We start from the raw sequence: 20,063 nt of genomic DNA, 5'->3' as shown, positions 1-20,063 counted from the left end.
ATTGTCATGCGATGGCTTTTAGATATGGAGTCTTCCCTCCTTTATTGCTCATCCATCTCACTGTACTTGGAATCTTCCTCCACTGAAGAATCCTCAGCATGGAGAAAACAAATGATTCTTCTACATTGAAGAATCAATGCAGTCTGATACCACATGAACAGCCATGGCTGTGCTGGGAGTCGAAGTCGCACTCTTTGACAGAGAAGGCTAAATATCTCGTGAAACCACAACTCCCATAATCCCATAATATTGAGCCATGACAGGTAAAGTGGTGTCAAACTATATTCACCCTACAGTGTAGATACATCCTCAAATCGAGTATTCCTTATCCAAAATGCTTGGGCAGGACATGTTTCATATTTGGATTTTTTTTTTCATATTTGCATATACAGTAGAGTCTCACTTATCCAACACTCGCTTATCCAATGTTCTGGATTATCCAACGCATTTTTGTAGTCAATGTTTTCAATATATTGTGATATTTTGGTGCTAAATTAGTAAATACAGTAATTACTACATAGTCTTACTGCGTATTGAACTACTTTTTCTGTCAAATTTGTTGTGTAACATGTTTTGGTGCTTAATTTGTAAAATCATAACCTAATTTGATGTTTAATAGGCTTTTCCTTAATCTCTCCTTATTATCCAACATATTCGCTTATCCAACGTTCTGCCGGCCCGTTTACGTTGGATAAGCAAGACTCTACTGTATGTACTGACATTTCCTGGAGATGGGACTCAAGTCTGAACATGAAATTAATTTAAGTTGCATATATGTTGCACTTCATACACACAGTAATCTCACTTATCCAACCTCCGTTTATCCAACGTTCTGTATTCTCCAACGCAGTTTGCCTTTTAGTAATGTTTTTGTAGTCTTTCAATATATTGATGCTAAATTCATAAATACAGTAATTACTACATAATGTTACCGTGTATTGAACTGCTTTTTCTGTCAATTTGTTGTAAAACATGATGTTTTGTTGCTTAATTTGTAAAATCATATCGTAAATTGATGTTTACGATTGATGCTTTTCCTTAATCCCTCCTTATTATCCAACATTTTCACTTATCCAACGTTCTGCCGGCCCGTTTATGTTGGATAAGTGAGACTCTACTGTAGCTTGAAGGTCCTTTTAAATACACTATGTTTTGCGCATTAAAACCGGTCGGCATACATTGAACCCCCAGATAGCAATGGTGACACTGTCTCAGCCCCTTCATTCCAAAGTTTTCTGATCCCAAGTATGATGACTACCCAATCTCCGATAGCATCCCCCCCCCTTTTTTTTTTAAATCCTTTTGAAACTGACAGGTGAAGTTCAGTGACGTACGAAGGAACCGAAAGGGAGGGGGAGGGAAAAGGAGGAGGAGGAGGAAGCGAGAAAGTGCTGAGTCACCTTCTGACGTGCGCGCGCTGGCGAAAACCAATCCCCGCCCCTTTGGTGCCTCATTTTCCTCTCTCTCTTTGGGGGGGGGGTGCGCGCGTAGCCGCGAGACACACCGAGAGGCGATACAATCTATCTCCAGTGTGTGTGTATATATGTGTGTGTGTGTGTATGTATGTGTATGTGTGTATATATATATATATATATATACACACACACACACACACACACATATAGATATCCAGGCTCCTCCCACCACTACGTCACGGTAGCGAAAGAGAGGGGAGAGTGCGCGCGCGGCGGCGGCACATTCTCCAGTCCACCAACAGACAGGCTCCTCCCACTGTTTACGTCACGGCAATATCATTATACACTATCTATGGGCAAACCTCGCCCCTCCAGGTTTTTGGACTACAAGTCCCACAATTCCTAGACTACCGGCTGTTAGGAATTGTGGAAGTTGTAGTCCAAAACACCTGGAGGGCAAAAGTTTGTCCATGCCTCGTATATATACACACACAGTTATACAGGCTCCTCCCACCGCTTACGGCACGGCAGCGCAGGAGAGGCAAGGGAGAGTGCGCGCGCGCGGTGGCGGCACCACATTCTATCTCCAGTCCACCAGCACACAGGCTCCTCCCACTGTTTACGTCACGGCTTTATAATATATAGAGATGGAGGAGCACGCGGGAAAGTGCGCGTGCGCGCTCGAGCTATAGTCGCAACCGTTGTGCCGGCCGTTGAGCGACTTCCGCTTTGAGGCGCGAGCCGGCGAAAGGCTCTGAGGGAGAGAGAGAAAGGGGAAAGCGGCGCGCCCATTCGTGCGTCGTCTCTGCTGCAGCGCCTCCTCCTCCTGAAGTGAACCCTCCCGCTGCTCGGTTTCCTTCTTTTTCCTTCCTCGAATCCTCGGGGACGGCCGCCTTCGCCACCTTCTCGTCCTCCTTAGGCGCTCGCTTGGCCCCGGGGCTTCTCCTCCTCCTCCGGGGACCCCTCTCACCATCCCGGGCCATGGGGCTCCTGTCGCAGGGCTCCCCTCTGAGCTGGGAGAAAACCCAGCGGCACGCCGACCACGTCCGCAAGCACGGCATCCTCCAATTCCTCCACATCTACCGCGCCGTCGGCGAGCGGCACAAGGACGTGCTCAAGTGGGGCGACGAGGTGAGCCCAGGTCAAGGGGTTTTGCGCGGGGCGGGGGGAAGATCCATAATTCGTGCGCCCTTACGTGCGGTTGTCTTCCAAGGTGGGTTGGGGGTGCTTCTGTATTTGAAAGGATGTCAACTCTGCGGAGGGGGCGAGTCATTGAAATCCACAAGCATGTGGACAATGTCAACAGAAAGGAGGAAACCGTGAAAATGAACAGGAAGGAAGCAGCCAGGCTTTGAAGCTGCAAGGCCATTCGCTCTAATCAAGATGGCCAATTGCAACATTCACGTCTGCCGCAAACAGACAAGGGTTCTTTCTCCCATCCTGGACTTTCCACAGATATATAAACCCCTCTTGCCTAGTTTCCAACAGATCCCACACCTCTGGGGATACCTGCTGTAGATGCGGGCAAAATGTCAGGAGAGAATGCTTCTGGGACATGGGCCATAGATCCCGGAAAACTCACAGCAACCCAGTGATTCTGGCCATGAAAGCCTTTGACAACACATGGTCAGAGCTGTTAGGCAGTGGAATGTGCTGCCTCGGAGTGTGGGTTGGAGGTTTTAAAGTGGGAATGCTTTTGTTGTGTGGTGCTTGACAGAATGTGGTTGGACTGGATGGCTATATGTTATGCTTTGGACAGCCATTTTTATTGATTTGGAGGTTGAGAACTTTTATGCTCCTCAAAACTTCTCAATTCACTTCTGTAAAAGTAAAGGTAAAGGTTTCCCCTGACGTTAAGTCCAGTCGTGACCGACTCTGGGGGTTGGTGCTCATCTCCATTTCTAAGCCGAAGAGCTGGCGTTGTCCATAGACATCTCCAGGTCATGTGGCCGGCATGACTGCATGGAGCGCTGTTACCTTCCCGCCGGAGAGGTACCTATTGATGTACTCACATTTGCATGTTTTTGAACTGCTAGGTTGACAGGAGCTGAGGCTAACAGCGGGCGCTCATTCCGCTCCAGGGATTTGAACCTTCTGTAGCTGCACGCAATAACATCCTGCGGAAACTTATCACATGGGGTGCAAACCCAAAAAAAGGAATACTGGTAGGCGAGAGGTAGCCAATGTGTTTCAGATAGACTGGCTTAATTATCTGGGTAATTTGCTCTGAAATAGTCCTGGAGCCCCCGGTGGCGCAGTGGATTCAACCGCTGAGCTGCTGAACTTCGGGGAGCAGGGTGAGCTCCCTATGTTAACCCCAGCTTCTGCCAACCTAAGCAGTTTGAAAAAAAGCAAATGTGAGTAGATCAATAGGCAGGAATGTAACGGCGCTCTATGCAGTCATGCCGGCCACATGACCTTGGAGGTGTCTCCGGACAATGTCAGCTCTTCGGCTTGGAAATAGAGATGAGCACAACCCCCCCCCCCCCCCAAGTCAGACATGACTATACTTAAGTCAAAAGGATTAATGCATTAATGTCAAAAGGAAACCTTGACCTTTACTTTAGTCCTGTGCCTGGAAGGATGCAGGGGTTAATGTGTGATTGTATAGATTTGCCATAACTAGTTCGCTGCATACCTCATGGGTGGGGGCTGGGGTTTAGTTTAGTTGGTTGAGTTTAACATTGTGTTCTCATGTGCACTGATGCACCGAGCACCGAGATTCTGCGGGGAGACCCTTATGTCAACACAGGCCCCCTCGAACATGGGCTTAAAAAGGACCTGGGAAGGCTCTTTCTCAGGGATAGCACCAGTACTTTGGAAATCTCTTTCGAAGGAATTAAGATCTACTCTTTCCCTGTTAAATTTCTGGAAAGGGGTGAAGACATACCTATTTAAGAAGGCCTTTAACTAAAAGTAGAACCACATATGGTGGTGCTAAGCCAAGTTTTTAGATTCAATGTTTTTAAGTCAAAGGGGTTTATATGGGGATGGGGGGGGATTGGTTTTATCGAATATTTTACTTTTACTATGGAGCCCCAGTGGCGAAGTGCGTTAAAACACTGAGCTGGAGACCGAAAGGTCCCAGGTTCAAACCCCAGGAGCAGCGTGAGCGGCCGCTGTTAGCTCCAGCTCCTGCCAACCTAGCAGTTCGAAAACATGTCAGTGTGAGTAGATCAATAGGTACCGCTCCGGCGGGAAGGTAACTGCACTCCATGCAGTCATGCCAGCCACATGACCTTGGAGGTGTCTACGGACAGCGCCGGCTCTTTGGCTTAGAAATGGAGATGAGCACCAACCCCCAGAGTCAGACATGACTGGACTTAACGTCAGGAGAAACCTTTACATTTTACTAGTATGTTTTTATTTTGTATTGTATGTTTATAAGTGGTAAGCCGCCATGAGTCCGCTTGTGGAGAAAGGCGGGGTAAAAATATCTTTAAATAAATAAAATTAATAAGAACATCAGCCCTGGTCTTGTTTTACTTAACTGCTGACTCTGCCCCGTCTGACATAAATCTGCCCATGTGAAGTAGGTGAATATAGCACTGAATGAAACATGTAGAACAATCACAGGATGTCTTAATCCTACACCTGCTAATAGACTTTATAATAGGCATGGGCAAACTTTGGCCTTCCAGATGTTTTGGACTTCCAACTCCCCCAATTTTGGGAGTTGAAGTCCAAAACATCTGGAGGGCCAAAGTTTGCCTATGCCTGCTTTATAAGATAGTTAGCATTTCTCTCTCTCTCTCTCTCTCCCCCCCCCCCCCATGTTCTCTCTGCCAATCGCGAGAGAAATAAGGTTGAACAATGTGAAAGCCACCCACTGTATGGGTATCAGCGTCCTCCCAGTAGATTTAAATCAAGGAAAAGTTTAATGAGAACCACCACTCCTTTTAATGTTCCTCCAGCAACAGCAAGAATATCCCCCTGGGCAGAAAAATCATGTATTTCCAACTGGATGGCCCCCTACGAGGGTCTGCTTCGAGCCATGAGAAGAAGCGGGTAAGAGATAAAATTATTATTAATTCAACCGTGTAGCTGCTCCCAAAAGTTTTCTAGGATATCAGATTAAGGCCTGGATCAAATTGTTATCTAGAAGAGGTCAGCTAACCAAGAATGGGCAACTTGGAAGTCCCTGAACAGACTCAGAAGTGGAGTTGGCAGATCAAAAGACAACCTGGCAAAATGGTACTACCTAGAGGAATCCTCCACCTTGTGCGATTGTAGAGCAGAACAAACAACTTAACATCTGTGTGCTTGCCCACAATGCCCTGCCTCATGTACAGAGGAAGAACTGTTTAAAGCTACAGACAGTGTGGTGGCTGTTTCCTGTTTTTGGTCTAAAATTAGCTACTTTGCTCCATTTATCTTATCAGTTGTATACTTACTTATTTATACAATGCTTTTGACACAAAATAAGTAAATAAATCCCTGGCCTGAATTCAGCATTTGGTGCCAACTCTGTTAGGTCACTTATAAAAGTGTTAATCTGTCAAGCTGCCATCCATTGGAGCCACTGAATGTGTGTGACATACATAAGTGAGGATTTGCCTTCTGTTGGATCCATTGAATAAGTAGAAAGTGTATAAGTGTTGATTTATCATACATAACGTTTTGATCTGTCAAGCTGCCATCCATTTGATCATACCGAAGTATTGATCTACTTATCCTCTTAGGACCCTTCCAGACAAGCCCTCTATCCCAGGATCTGATCCCAGGTTTTCTGCTTTAAACTGGATTATATGAGTCTGCACTGCCAGATAATCTGGGATAAACAGAAAACCTGGGATCAGATCCTGCCTGTCTGGAAGGGCCCTTAGTCGACCTCTTCTAGATAAAACTAACAATTCGATTCAGGCCTTAATTTGATAACCTGTCTTGTCTTAGAGAACTTTGGGGACCATCTACATGGTAGAAATAATAATAATAATAATAATAATAATAATAATTTAATCTCTTACCCGCTTCTCATGGCTCAAGGCAGGTTGCAAAACAATTAAAATACATATGCACAGTAAAAACATGTGCCTCCATAAATGTTACACACCAAAACGTATCTCTACAAAATACATACTAAAACAGACAAAACAGACCAAAGGATACTTAAAATCCATGATTAAAGACTGTCTGGGTAGGCCTGCCGAAAGAGATAGATCTTTACATGATTTTTAAATTCCGACAGCTCATTTAGCTGTCGGTGTTCTTCCGGCAGGTCATTCCACAGTCATGGGGCGACCGATGAAAAGGTCCTTTGGGTGGTATGGTAATTCAGTTCGAAACTACATTAATTGCAATAGTTTAATGCTACAGAAATGTTGGATTTTTCATTTGCTGAGGCACCAGTATTCTTTGGCTGAGTAGGCTTAAAGACCTTGTAAAAACTTCAACTCCCAGGATTCCATAGCATTGAGCTATGCCTGTTAAAGTGGGGTCAAATTGCATTGATTCTACAGCATAGATGAACCTTGGGCTCACTTTTATTCTTTCAATAACTGCATGAGACTTATCAGGCTAGGAAAGTGACATTAAATCTAGCCTCTCACTTTCCTCTTCAACATGGTTAGCTGTGGGAAGTGAGATAACTAAAAGGTCTTTGAAGCGCTTGTAAAAGTACCATTCAGTTTATCAGCTTATCACATAGCTGTGAGACCAATTGTTTGAAACTACAGTACTGCCCATGTTATGACCGTTCAGGTAAAAGTACCTGTATTGTCTCTTCCCAGACTTCGTGTGAATACATGAAAACATGGATAATAGCAAACACTATTCCAATAAAGGACCTCTGGCCCAGGAATACCATAGAGCCATGCAAATGAGCCTAGAAAGGACATATTTTGTCAGTCACAGATAAATGAAGCTGTGAATACTGGCCCCATGGATGTGAGGGTTATATATCTGTATAAAATACATTTATATATGTAAATAAGAACAACAGTAGTTATGATAATTGGCAATCTTAGTTGTGGGCAGTCTTATAAAGATTTTAAAACTAGAAGGGCTTAATGTTGTAAATGCTATGTTGCAAGCCTATGATCCAGAATGCTTGCAGTTGTGATGTTTTTCTCTGAATTCTCTATAATTGCTAATAATCTGCAAAGAACGCCAATAGTTGCATCCCTGAGTACTGTGTATTGCAGCTGGTAGTGTTCATTGTGTTTATATTATAGAATACGATATTTTAAGTAATATCTGTTTATTAGAATGACTACTTTCCCTTGTTATAGTATCAATTTATTAAATGATTGTGTTGCCAAAAAGCTTTTTGAAAATGTCTCAGTGGATTGTGATATTGCTATTTGCTTATGTCTCTAATCAGCTGATGAGTTGTTGCTAAAGCAGATGTAATAAGTAGGGTTATTCCAGAGAATTTAAATATAAACACAGCAGGATATTTGAATATTTTTTTTTTTGCATTTTGCACTTTTAGTGCATTTTTTAAAACTGTGATCCTCTTCCCAAATTCTCAGTGATCACCTCCCCCTTTTCTGTTCATCAGATGCCTTTATCTTCTTTATGTTATTATTTGTTTGTTTTTATTATTTTGGTTAGTTGGGAATATACACAATTGCTATATGTAAAGATTAATCTACCTTCTTGGTTTCTTCAGGCAAAACATTAATCAGCTGACAGTTTCCTGTTCCAAATAAGTTTTGTGTTAGGGCCCCTACATGCATACATGATCAGAGTTAGTGTGATTGAGTTTGTCAGATATAAATGGAGCCTTAAATCTTTATTGAGTTTTACAAATTAAAATCCAAAGAATAAATGATATAAATGGTGTCTTAAAATGCTTTTAACTGCACATCCAATTGGTCAGTGACTTCACTTCCCATTATATGTGATCATGGTAACGTTTTAAGGTATTTGTACACAATTTCTGAGAGGGCATGCAGGAGAAGTAGTTTTGTTAACCATTTTGGAAACATTGCTGCAGGATGGTACATACAGTGTTCCCTCACTTATCATGGGGGTTGCATTCCAGGACACTATATAGTATAGTATAGTAGGGACACTATATTTTAATATTTATACATTATTTTAGTATTTGTATTTTATTTTAGCAGTTATAATATACAGTACACTGGCAGAAAAAAAGAATGGAAGCTAAATAACCCTTTTTAAAATTTCCAACCCTTCCCTACCTGCTCCCTCTCCCTTTATTTCTCCTCCCCCCTTCCAAAACCCTCTACACACCCCAAAAACCCATGAAACAGCGAAAATACAGCGATAAATGGTTACATTAATAGTTACTGAAATCCCGTGAAGCAATGAGGGAGCAAAAAGTGAACTGCAAAGTAGCGAGTGAACACTGTATATAGAAAGCATATAGAGTGAAGAAGGACTTGTGTTTGAGTGAAAAAAATGTTTGAAATGCATCCCTTTATATACATTTAAAGTATTTACTCCACCTCTAAAACACAAGGGTTCCTGTGGTGACATACACATGATAAAAACATGTAATACATTAAATACACTTAAATGGTCATAGGTTAGTATGATTTAGCAATCAGAGTTACTGGAATTCCATTTGTGGAGGGAATGTGGGAGGAAGAAAACTTTCAGGTACACAATAGGGTGTTTTATTGAGCTCAATGCATTTAAAATCTGAATCCTTCAGGGATACTTTTGGGCTAAAGCAGTTTGAGTCCACACTATTGTAAAAATAATAATAATCAAATACTCAGGCAAGTATATAAAATGCTTAAATGCAGTAGTTCACATTTGGAGTGCTTTCATTGGTGTGTCATCTGGTCTTCTGTTCTACACACCATCTTTTTTATGACTTGATCAGCCGTTCCAGATTATCTTCATTTTAGCAACACAATTTATATTTTAAAAGGCCATTCAGTGTTGGACTCTTCTCTTTATGGGTGTTACTTGGGGAAGACGTGAGCTTGCCTCAGCGGTTTACCTGATAATATAAATGAATGTGTGCTTTGGAAAAATTGCACTGGAACATGGTAACAGACTTGCCTATGATAATTGCTTACATATTGTAAAAGACTCCTTTCATGAGGCATCTCCAGGCTTGTAGGGCCTAGGGCCATAGTGCCTCACAAAAAATTGAAGATGATTACTTATAAACACTATTATGTGGAATACCATCCAACATCTATTTGGTAATTGCTTTAAAAATTGAAATTTGTGTAATTTACCACAAAATGCATACAAATGAGGCAGTACAACGAATTTCATTATCCAGAGCAGAAGACAGAGTTGATATTGGGGAAAGGGGGGGGGGGGTTCCTTTTCCAGCTTTATGTTATAATACATTGACCATTTTAAAAAGAATTTCCTTGCTTTGCTTCTTTCCTAGAGGCTTTCAAAAAGTTTATATCAAGTCAGCCTATGTACCTTAGGGTATGACTACATGAGAGTGTCTTTCCAGTGTTTCAGGCAGGAGCTTTTTCATCATTTTCTGTAGGTAACAAGGATTCCACTTTTAAAGCATTTCTCTATGGCGTAAGGACCCCTTTTCCAAATTACATGCCTAGAAGCAGAGAAAAGTTGTTGAATTGCCTGTTACTTGAGGCTTGTCTTTCGTTATGCTAAGCAAATGAAGTTAATTTATGTGAGAAATAGGTAAAATGTTAAAGATTCAGTAGAAACTTAAACCAGATTTTTCAAATGAGGTGATCTTTCATGGACTGTAGTTAATGCCATCAGCTGCATGCAAACTTGATTCATTAGGGAGATAGTTCCGTTTTGTTAAAATGAAAGTTTATTTCTGCTCTGGGATATGAGGAAATTGCACTTTTGTAAACAAGATTAACAAGAGCCAACAGGTCTAAGTTTGATTGGAACTATGAAAATAGGTAGGCTTCAGACACATTTGTAGCTCTATTTTTTCTCAATTACAACAAGTATGTCTATATGAGGAGTACCTATATGATTTTGTTCAGAAATAAATGCAATTGCATTTGTTGTGTTCACAGGTTAGCAACTTTAGCGGGTTCATTGTTAAAGGTCTGCTTTATTTGGATTGGTATGAGCAATGTTTTTTTAAAAGGAAAGAAATTGTTGTCATTGCCAGAGAGAGTTAAGCATGTAAATCTTATTTATTTCAGTACATTTTTTGTCTTGAAACTAATTTGATTTTAGAATAGTAGCCTTCTTATCAAATATAAAAGCTTTTGTCTAAAAAAGGCTTTGTCTTGTAGCATAGTTATATATAAATATACTAGCTGTGCCCGGCCACGCGTTGCTGTGGCGTTGTCTGGTGGTGTTGGTGAGAACTTGTTGAGGTAGTGGTGGTATTGAATGTCTGTTGTATGGTTGTCTTTATGTTTAGTATGCATTTGGTTATTTGTGTACTGTGAAAGTGGTGAGGATAGAGGGGGTCTATGTCCCTGTGTAGTATTGTATAAGGAGCCCCGGTGGCGAAGTGCGTTAAAGCACTGAGCTGGAGACCAAAAGGTCCCTGTTTCAAACCCCGGGAGCGGTGTGAGCGGCTGCTGTTAGCTCCAGCTCCTGCCAACCTAACAGTTCAAAAACATGCAAATGTGAGTAGATTAATAGGTACCGCTCCGGCGGGAAAGTAAGGGCGCTCCATGCAGTCATGCCGGCCACATGACCTTAGAGGTGTCTACGGACAACGCCGGCTCTTCGGCTTAGAAATAGAGATGAGCACCAGGCCCCAGAGTCAGACATGACTGGACTTAACGTCAGGGGGAAACCTTTACCTTTACCTTTAGTATTGTATAGTATTTATACGTTGTCCATGTGTTGTGAAAGCTTGGGTTGTGTCCAGCTGCATAGTAGAAAGGGTTGGGCTGGATGGCCCCTAGGAGTCTCTCCAAACTCTTGGATTCTATGCTTCTATTATTATTATTATTATTATTATTATTATTATTATTATTATTATCATCATCTTCTTCATCGTCATTATTATGTAGAGGCTGGATGGCCATCTGTCAGGAGCGCTTGGATTGTGTCCTCCTGCATGGTAGAAGGAAGTTGATCTGGATGACCCTTAGGGGTAACTCCAAACCTTAGGATTGTATGATGTTATTATTATTAGTAGTAGTAGTAGTATTAGTAATGAGAGGCTGGGTGGCCATCTGTTGGGAGTGCTTGGATTGTGTCCTCCATGGCAGAGTTGAGTTGGAGTGGATGGCCTTTAGGTGTGTCTCCTAACTGTCTGATGCTATGATTCGATGTGTGTTATTATTGTGCAGATATTGGATGGCCATCTGTCAGGAGTGGTTGGATTGTGTCCTCCTGCATGATATAAGGAAGTTGAACTGGATGATCCTTAGGGGTATCTGCTAACCTTAGGATTGTACAATATTCTTATTCTTATTATTATTGAGAGGCTGGGTGGCCATCTCTTGGGCGTGCTTGGATTGTGTCCTCCATGGCAGAATTGGGTTGTTCTGGATTACCACAGTAATTATTTCATATTACAGTAGAATCTCACTTATCCAACATTCGCTTATCCAAAGTTCTGGATTATCCAACGCAGTCTGCCTTTTAGTAGTCAATGTTTTGTAGTCAGTGTTTTAAATTCATTGTGATATTTTGGTGCTAAATTTGTAAATCCAGTAATTACAACATAGCATTACTGAGTATTGAACTACATTTTCTGTCAGATTTGTTGTATAACATGATATTTGGTGCTTAATTTGTATAATCATTACCTAATTTGATGTTTAATAGGCTTTTTCTGAATCTCTTCTTATTCTCCAACATATTCACTTATCCAACGTTCTGCCGGCCTGTTTATGTTGGATAAGTGAGACTCTACTGTATATTTATAATCTTATATCTGCTTAGAACTGGATTATATGAGGCCCCTTCTACACAGCTGTATAAAATGCACACTGAAGTGAATTATCTGGCAGTGTGGACTCAAGATAATCCAGTTCAAAGCAGATAATATAAGATTATAAATGGGTAATATAGCTGTGTGGAAGGGCCTTGAGTCTACACTGCCATTTAATCCAGTTAAAATCAGATAATCTAAAATCAGATAAAATGCCTAAGTGAGGCCTAACTGTGCCTGTCCCGTGAGCTGAGTAGGTTGCTAGGAAACCAAGTGGGCGGAGCTTAGCACTTTAACTGGCAGCAATTGGATAAAAACAATTATTACTCTCGCTCTAATTAGGACTTTATTTTTCTTTTCTTTTTGTTGTATCAACCTAGTGCCGTGGATGATGGGTTGTGTTGTCAAATTTTGAGGTTGGGGGGCCTGTACTTTTGTTGTTTTGTCCACTGCCCTGATGCCATTACTCTTTTATATATATAGATGTAAACAACTGAAGTCCTTACCACACTATTATAGAACTATTATTCCACTTTGTCAGATCAACATCCCATGGATGTTAATATTTAGATTTCTTGAACCTCACAGAACTACAAACCTCAGAATTCTGTGGGATGTAGCCATAGCAGTTAACGTGGATTAACTGTGCTACCGTGTTTCCCCGAAAATAAGACAGTGTCTTATACAGTAGAGTCTCACTTATCCAAGCCTCGCTTATCCAAGCTTCTGGATTATCCAAGCCATTTTTGTAGTCAATGTTTTCAATATATTGTGATATTTTGGTGCTAAATTCGTAAATACAGTAATTACAACATAACATTACTGCGTATTGAACTACTTTTTCTGTCAAATTTGTTGTATAACATGATGTTTTGGTGTTTAATTTGTAAAATCATAACCTAATTTGATGTTTAATAGGCTTTTCCTTAATCCCTCCTTATTATCCAAGATATTCGCTTATCCAAGGTTCTGCCGGCCCGTTTAGCTTGGATAAGTGAGACTCTACTGTATTAATTTTTGCTCCCAAAGACACACTAGGTCTTATTTTCAGGGATGTCTTATTTTCCTCCCTCCTCCTCTTCCGAAGGCAAAGGAGGAGGGAAAGAAGGCAAAAAGGGCAAAGGGAAGCAGGGAAAGCCATGTGCAAAAGGAGGAGGAAGAGAAGGGGTGCGTTTTGCAAGAGTGTGCCTCCCTGTGCATAAAATGTGGGGTGAGGAATGGGTGGCAGGAAAAGAGGGAGGAAAGGGTGCCCTGCTTGCTGCTGCTCCAACCAACCCGGGGCCTGATTATCTGCTCTCGGAGGGCCCTCTCCTTGTTCAGCTCCCTCTGCAGCCTCTCTGCCTGGGCTTCGGCGGCATCGCCTTGCGCCTCAATGGCGGTGGGGCTGAGATCCTTGGAGGCAGTGCTCTGCAAGATCCAGAGCCTTCAGGAGCAAGCCGATGCTGCTGAAGCCCAGGCAGAGAGGCTGCAGAGGGAGCTGAATGAGGAGAGGACCCTCCGAGAGCAGGTAGTCAGGCCCCGGGTTGGTTGGAGCAGCAGCAAACAGGGCACCCTTTCCTCCCTCTTTTCCTTCCACCCATTCCTTGCTCCACGTTTTGCGCACAGGGAGGCACACTCTTGCAAAATGTCCCCCTTCTCTTCCTCCTCCTTTTACACATGGCTTTCCCTGCTTCCTTTTCTGCTCCCAATTGGGGGCTTTGCAAGGGGAAAGGAGTTATGATTAAGGAGGAGAGGAATCAAGCAGCTTCCTCCTCGGTCTTACTTTCGGGGATGTCTTATATTTGGCAATTCACCAAAACCTCTACTAGGTCTTATTTTCTGGGGATGTCCTATTTTTGGGGAAACAGTGCAGTATGATAATGATTTGACGCTTAGTTACACTTTGTTATGACATGAAAACAATTTTAAAATCTCAATATGCTGACTGAAACCAGCATAGTGTCTTGAATTGGTTTAAACCGCTAATTTTAAAGTAGATGTAACTGATTTTAATGTTTGTGTATATTTATAGTGATTTTATATCCTGGCATGGAATGCTTGTCTTATAGATGTTGTGCTCCGCCCAGAGTCCCCTTCGGGGTGAGAAGGGCGAAATATAAATATTTTAAATAATAAATAAATAAATAAATAAATATTGCTTTTAAACCTTCTATGATTAAAATGTCTATTAAGATATCTAGTAATGCTTTCCTAACTTTTCACATTGATTGTCTCAAAAAACTGTGTAAGGCAGATAGACCTTACAGTTTTTAATAGTCTTTTTTATAGTACCATGCAATTTATAGTTTACTGTTTTTCCAGATTAGATAAACTTTTTTGAAATTTAATTTTATATTTAAATGTTTTTTTTACTTTTAGGGCAGTGGTTCTCAACCTGGGTTCCACAGATGTTTTTGGCCTTCAACTCCCAGAAATCCTAACAGCTGGTAAAGTGGCTGGGATTTTTTGGAGTTGTAGGCCAAAACACCTGAGGACCTACAGGTTTTTTTTTCAGTTTAGAAATAATGATTATTTGTACTATTGTGTACTTCAACAATAGAAATAGCTGTTTCCTTCTACAGAGGTTAATTCTTACTTTTTTAGTGTCCTTTCTTTGGAAAAATGTGGTTTGTGTTTTAGTCCAATCATCCTTCTCTGCAGTGTTTTGAAAATGTTATTATGAATTTAATTTTTTAAAATTTTAGTTTTCAAAATTACTGATAATAAAGTTTTTTTTTCTCCTTAGAAAAGAAATACAGAAAAATTGGAATAAAACTATCACTACTCTATAATTGAAAAGTGACTTTGTTACTTTAGAAAATAAAATATACAGTTTGTATGTACATATATACATACATGCATACAGGTATATCCTCAAAATGAAACTCCTTTTTACAAAATCTTTTGATGACCCATCCTCCTTTTCCTCTTGTTTACCTCAAATATTTTTTTAGCAGCATTGATATTGGAAGGAATTTGAAGTGGAGTTGGAGAAAAACAGACTTTCTGTATTGAATTGCAGCAGCATATCTGTAGCAAACATTACAATGAAGCTTCAGCTGGGAAAGAGTGAGATTGCACTCTAATTGACCACACTATATTTGTGTGTATCCGTGTCTCCAGTAGGCAAGGTAAATAGCTGTCTCCAAAAACCCTTACTTCAGTGTAAGGGAACAGCTAACCGTAAAAAGAGGAGACCAAATAAGCCTGTTTCAGCATCTGTCCCCAGCATGTTACAACCTATAAGTTTAGCCTCCAAAATGGACATTAAAAAAGTGAAGACTGGTGAAAGAAATAAAAAAAAATCCCTGGGTGGATTTTGGACCTAGTTCTGATACATACAGAAGAAACCATCAACATTACTAAAACAGAGTGAACATGTGTTCTCCCTGGGTATCAAATGGATATAATTTAACTCATTCCCTTAAAAAAAGAGCTGAGAAAAGAAAATCAAAAGCAGAAATTGAATTGATATGAGATATTGTTTGTAGACTTAGGTAAAAATCTACCTCTTTCATAGTTTTTAGAAACAATGTAGTAAGAGTAAGTAGATGATCCACTTGTCCTAAATATTGTATCATTCTAAAATAAAATACTGTGTTCTCTAATAAGTGTCTGTCAAACTGTGTTCCTCCAGATGTTTTTGGACTTCAGCTCCCATAATTCCTAACAAGTTGGTAAGATGGCTTGAATTTCTGGGAACTGAAGTCTAAAACTCCCGGAGGAGCACAGTTTGAGAAACACTGCTCTATTCCATTGTGATACCCACACCCCAGAACAAAGACTTCCAAGAAGTACTAGATTGCATCTCTCCCTCCTTTTGCAACTCTCTAAAAGGCATGGCGCCCCTTATCTCACCGTTCCTGATTTACCCTGTTCTGGATTATTCGGTGCTAAGGTATCTAGGTTAAACAAAGGACACTGTATTTCATTGTTTTACCTTTTAAAATCTACATTTTTGTAAAATGAAATCTTTCTCAACCTTGGACTTCCAACTTCCAAAATCCCTAGTCAGCATGGCCAGTGGTCAAGAATTTGTGGGATCGAAGTTTAAAACATCTGTTTAGCCAAATACCAGTTATTGTAGAAGACATGTATACTACAATTCCCCCTACCCATTTTCTATTTTTTTAAATGCCAAGTTATTTTAAAAAAACTGTTGAAGTTTTTGAATTATTTGATTAATTCCCTCATTAGATTTTCTCAAATTTTGCTTTATAGTTTTCAAACAGATATGAATAGTTACTGCATCTTGTCTTCTTCTTTCAGGGAAGAGACATACACATGAGCAGTTTGCTTGCTGGTAAACTGGCTGGGATTTCTGGGAGTTGTAGGCCAAAACACCTTGGGACCCATAGGTTGAGAACCATTGCTTTAAAGGCTTTGTAAGCTCTACCCAATTACTATATCCTGGTTTGCTGTTTCTCCCCCACTATTGATGTGAAAGAGTACAAGCATGGAGGGGTGCATTTACTCTTTTACAGTCACTGCAATTCTGGTTTCTTTTGTACTGAAAAATCCCCCCTTCCCATATTTTCCCCTATATTTGTTTTTCTTTTTAAGACATATACATTTTAAGTCGAGTTTGGGCATGCTCTGTAGTTTGAAAAGCCAATTCATTGATCAGGTCAATGAAAATCCCAAGGCTACATGAGACAAGAGCTGCAGTCTGTAGGCTATATAGTTCTCAGTCCTGGTCTAATAGAAATTCACAACATGAAACAATTGAAATAACAGGACAATTTCCAAATTGAATCAGGCAGCGAGGTGATGCCCTCCAGCCAATTAATGTTGCTGTTAACCATCTTTGATTTTCATACAGTGATATTTAAACCTGGCATTGTGATTTCTCTCTCCCTCAACAAACTAGGGATATAAACTGACAAGTCATGAATTCGTCAGGCTTGACAGGAAATAAATATGCTATCTCTGTGTTTAGATTTCATGATAAGATATATGATCAATGGTTCATTTATCTTATTCCATTTCCATAAGACTAGCAGTACAGTATATTTCAACACTACTGTTTGTAGTCATCACTTCTTTTTGGTTACAGTTGGCTGCCAGTCTATTGTACCTAAACCCTTAATGCACAAAACCCTTGGGTACTACAGTGTCCCCTCACTACTTTGCGGTTCACTTTTCGCGGATTCGCAGTTTTTCAATAAACTCTAAAATAATATTATAAATCATAAAAAAAACAATTTACAGCCTAAGGAAGGGAGGAAGGAGAAGTCAAAGGGAGAGAAAAGGAGCCCAAACAGCAACATAAGGAAAGTGAGGCGATTTATCACCATATGATTTGTTGATAAAGACTTAAAATAATGCATAACTACCAAAATAATGTATAAATGTTAAAATAAATATAGTGTCCCTACTTCACGAATTTTTACTTAATTGCGGGTGGTCCTGGAACGTAATCCCAGCAATAAGTGAGGGAACACTGTATATCTGTTGGATAGGATTCCCACTAAGGTTTTGTTCATACATACCTCCCTGCACACAGAGCCTCCCCTGTTCTCTTATGTGAAAGGGAATTTTCTTTGCAAATATAAATTACATGAACCTTGGCAGATCAATTAGAATTATAAGGTTTACTTTTCAACCAAGTTAATTAAAATAGTGAAGGTAAAATGTGAATAATGCCAGTCTCAAGTCCAGGTGAGGTGCTATGTTTGTATGCAGGAGGGGAAGGTGCTTACGGTATTCAACTGATGGAATCCTGAGTCTACAAAAAACGTATATTTTAATGTTTCTGGAACAATTGACTTTTTTTTCGGATTCTAATTGTCTTATATTGAAAATGTATGCCTACTAATGGACCTTTATGTATGAAATGTCTTTAACAAGCTGTATGCTATCATTGAAAATAGTCTAGTAACCCCTGTGAAGACAGCGCAACTGGTTTTTTCTATGGTCTGCCTTTGGCCCCCCTCCATGAACTGACAAGCTCCAGGAGCCAGTTTCTTGCCATTGGGAATTGTGCTATAAGACAATGGATTATTAGGAAAAAATAAACTTTTGGGTGTTTGTAAGTTACTTCCAGGTTCATTAAAATAGATTTTACCAAAGAAAATGCCAGGGAAAGACTCCACATTGTTGAAAGAAAAATTGCCGCCATGCTGAAGCTTCCAAAACCAGCATGTTGTGTTTTGGGGAGAAAATAATCATTTGAGCAATACAAGAGACCTACAAAAACTGTCTTAGTAAGTTGCACAGCACTCAAAGGTCTCATGTTCCCAGTCTCAATAAGTATGACTCTTTTAGTTGGCTTAGTGCTGCCTCTTGCCCCTCAGCATCCTCCCAGTCACCATGGAATACCAAAAGTTGCCCCCTGCCAAATTGTACTTTCTTACATGGATCCCCTATACTTTAATGTAGGAAAGGTCTTCCTGCATAGTACATGGGAAACAGAAACTCCATTAATAGTTTATTTGCCACACAATTAGTTGTCCCTGATTTCTTGAGTGTAAGTCAGTAGATTATGAATTAGAATAATATTTTTGGTCAAAAGTGACAGGTTTGTATAGTCCCAAAATGTGCATGAGTCAGATCACTGTGTGGCATGGAATAATACATCAACTTTAGAATTGCTGTGTTCACCTTTGTATTATTGTTTTCTTGGAAGAATTTCTGTTGCTTTTCACAAAATTGAAAAGGTGTTGAAATACTTATATCCCACCCTGTATTTGGAGATCCCAGAGCATGTACAATAAATAGTTTTAAAACACTAGAAATATGTTACCCACTTAAAATGATACAATTCAATGCCAATTAAATCAGTTTAAAATATTGGCAACCATAGCATATACACAATTTGTATACAATTAAATACATTTACTTGGAAAGTTCTTGTTTTTACTAGACAAATAACTATATTACATATTAAAGTTTTACAAATTTCTCTCACTGTCCTCTGGCAGTGACTGATGAAAACTAGTACTAACACTAATTCAATATGTATTTGGGAAGCAGCAAATTTGCTTTGTTACCAGGGTTTAATTTTTCTTTCTGGCTCAGTGTTTCTTTGACCATAGCAATTGTGTCACTTTTAGAGAAATCAAGCCTTCTCTAAAAGTGTGGTCACATAACTCTTGATATTTCTACTTGTTAGACCTTTACTACTATACAGTGCTTTTACATGTTTGTAGAGTAAGTAGTTGAGACTGCCATCTGTAGCACAAGCATAGTGATTAAAAGTCATTGAAAGTCCTATTGAACTAAGCATAATTTGGTTCAGAATAAACATGGTAAGGGCTGCTACTAGTGAATTGCACTTTGCGCTTAAAAGGTCACCTGGTTAGATGTTACTTTTTTCATGAAACCAAAAAGGAGAAGAGCTAACATGATCACATGTGATATGAAACTGTACAAGATGCTTCACTTTTGAAAAAAATACAGTTTTGAAATCTTGTATATTGGTAGATTTAAACCTAGCAAATGCAACTTTTAGAATAGCTGCTTTTATACTGTTGTCCTGATCTGTAGTGTATTGTTCAAAGAAAAAGTACACTCTGTTCTGTAATCTTTCACATTTTAAAGCTGGTACAAATGATTATAATCTCTGGGTTTAGTTTCCATAGTAAACCTAAATCTTGCTTCCTGGTTTACGGTATGTGTTGCACATCCTTTGTGTCAAATCACATGACACAGAATAGAGTACGCTGCACTGCAAGAAACAGAGGGTGAATGGCCAACACATAAACAAACACAGAGAAATTTTATTTGCATGGCAGGGCAAATATATAGCCAGGGGTTATGTATTAAAACACTCTGCAAAAGAAGCCTAATATATTTCTATGTTTTTAAATAGGGGATGCCATAAGAAAGTTCTGGCTTTTGGACATTTGATTATAGGATTAGAGAGTATATCTTTAAAATGACTTACTGGGGTTTTC

At 40.0% G+C, this 20,063-nt stretch overlaps 1 protein-coding gene across 2 annotated transcripts in view; it reads left to right on the top strand.

Moving 5' to 3' along the window:
- Positions 1-2,063: 2,063 nt before the first annotated feature.
- gclc (glutamate-cysteine ligase catalytic subunit) overlaps positions 2,064-20,063 on the top strand; it is a 38,316-nt gene continuing 20,316 nt past the window's right edge. The window contains exon 1 of one of the 2 annotated variants that reach the window (XM_008117867.3): positions 2,064-2,546. In XM_008117867.3, the coding sequence (XP_008116074.1) occupies positions 2,397-2,546 (150 nt within the window). In that variant the 5' untranslated portion in view covers positions 2,064-2,396. Of the gene's footprint in view, positions 2,547-5,329; positions 5,424-20,063 lie in introns of those variants that run through there. The other variant, XM_016996701.2, reaches the window with a different exon arrangement.

Source organism: Anolis carolinensis, chromosome 1 (genome assembly GCF_035594765.1).
Source record: "Anolis carolinensis isolate JA03-04 chromosome 1, rAnoCar3.1.pri, whole genome shotgun sequence".
In the NCBI taxonomy this organism is placed as follows: domain Eukaryota; kingdom Metazoa; phylum Chordata; class Lepidosauria; order Squamata; family Dactyloidae; genus Anolis; species Anolis carolinensis.
The sequence above is the reverse complement of the archived record's forward strand: the minus strand, read 5'-3'. Positions and strand labels throughout refer to the sequence as shown.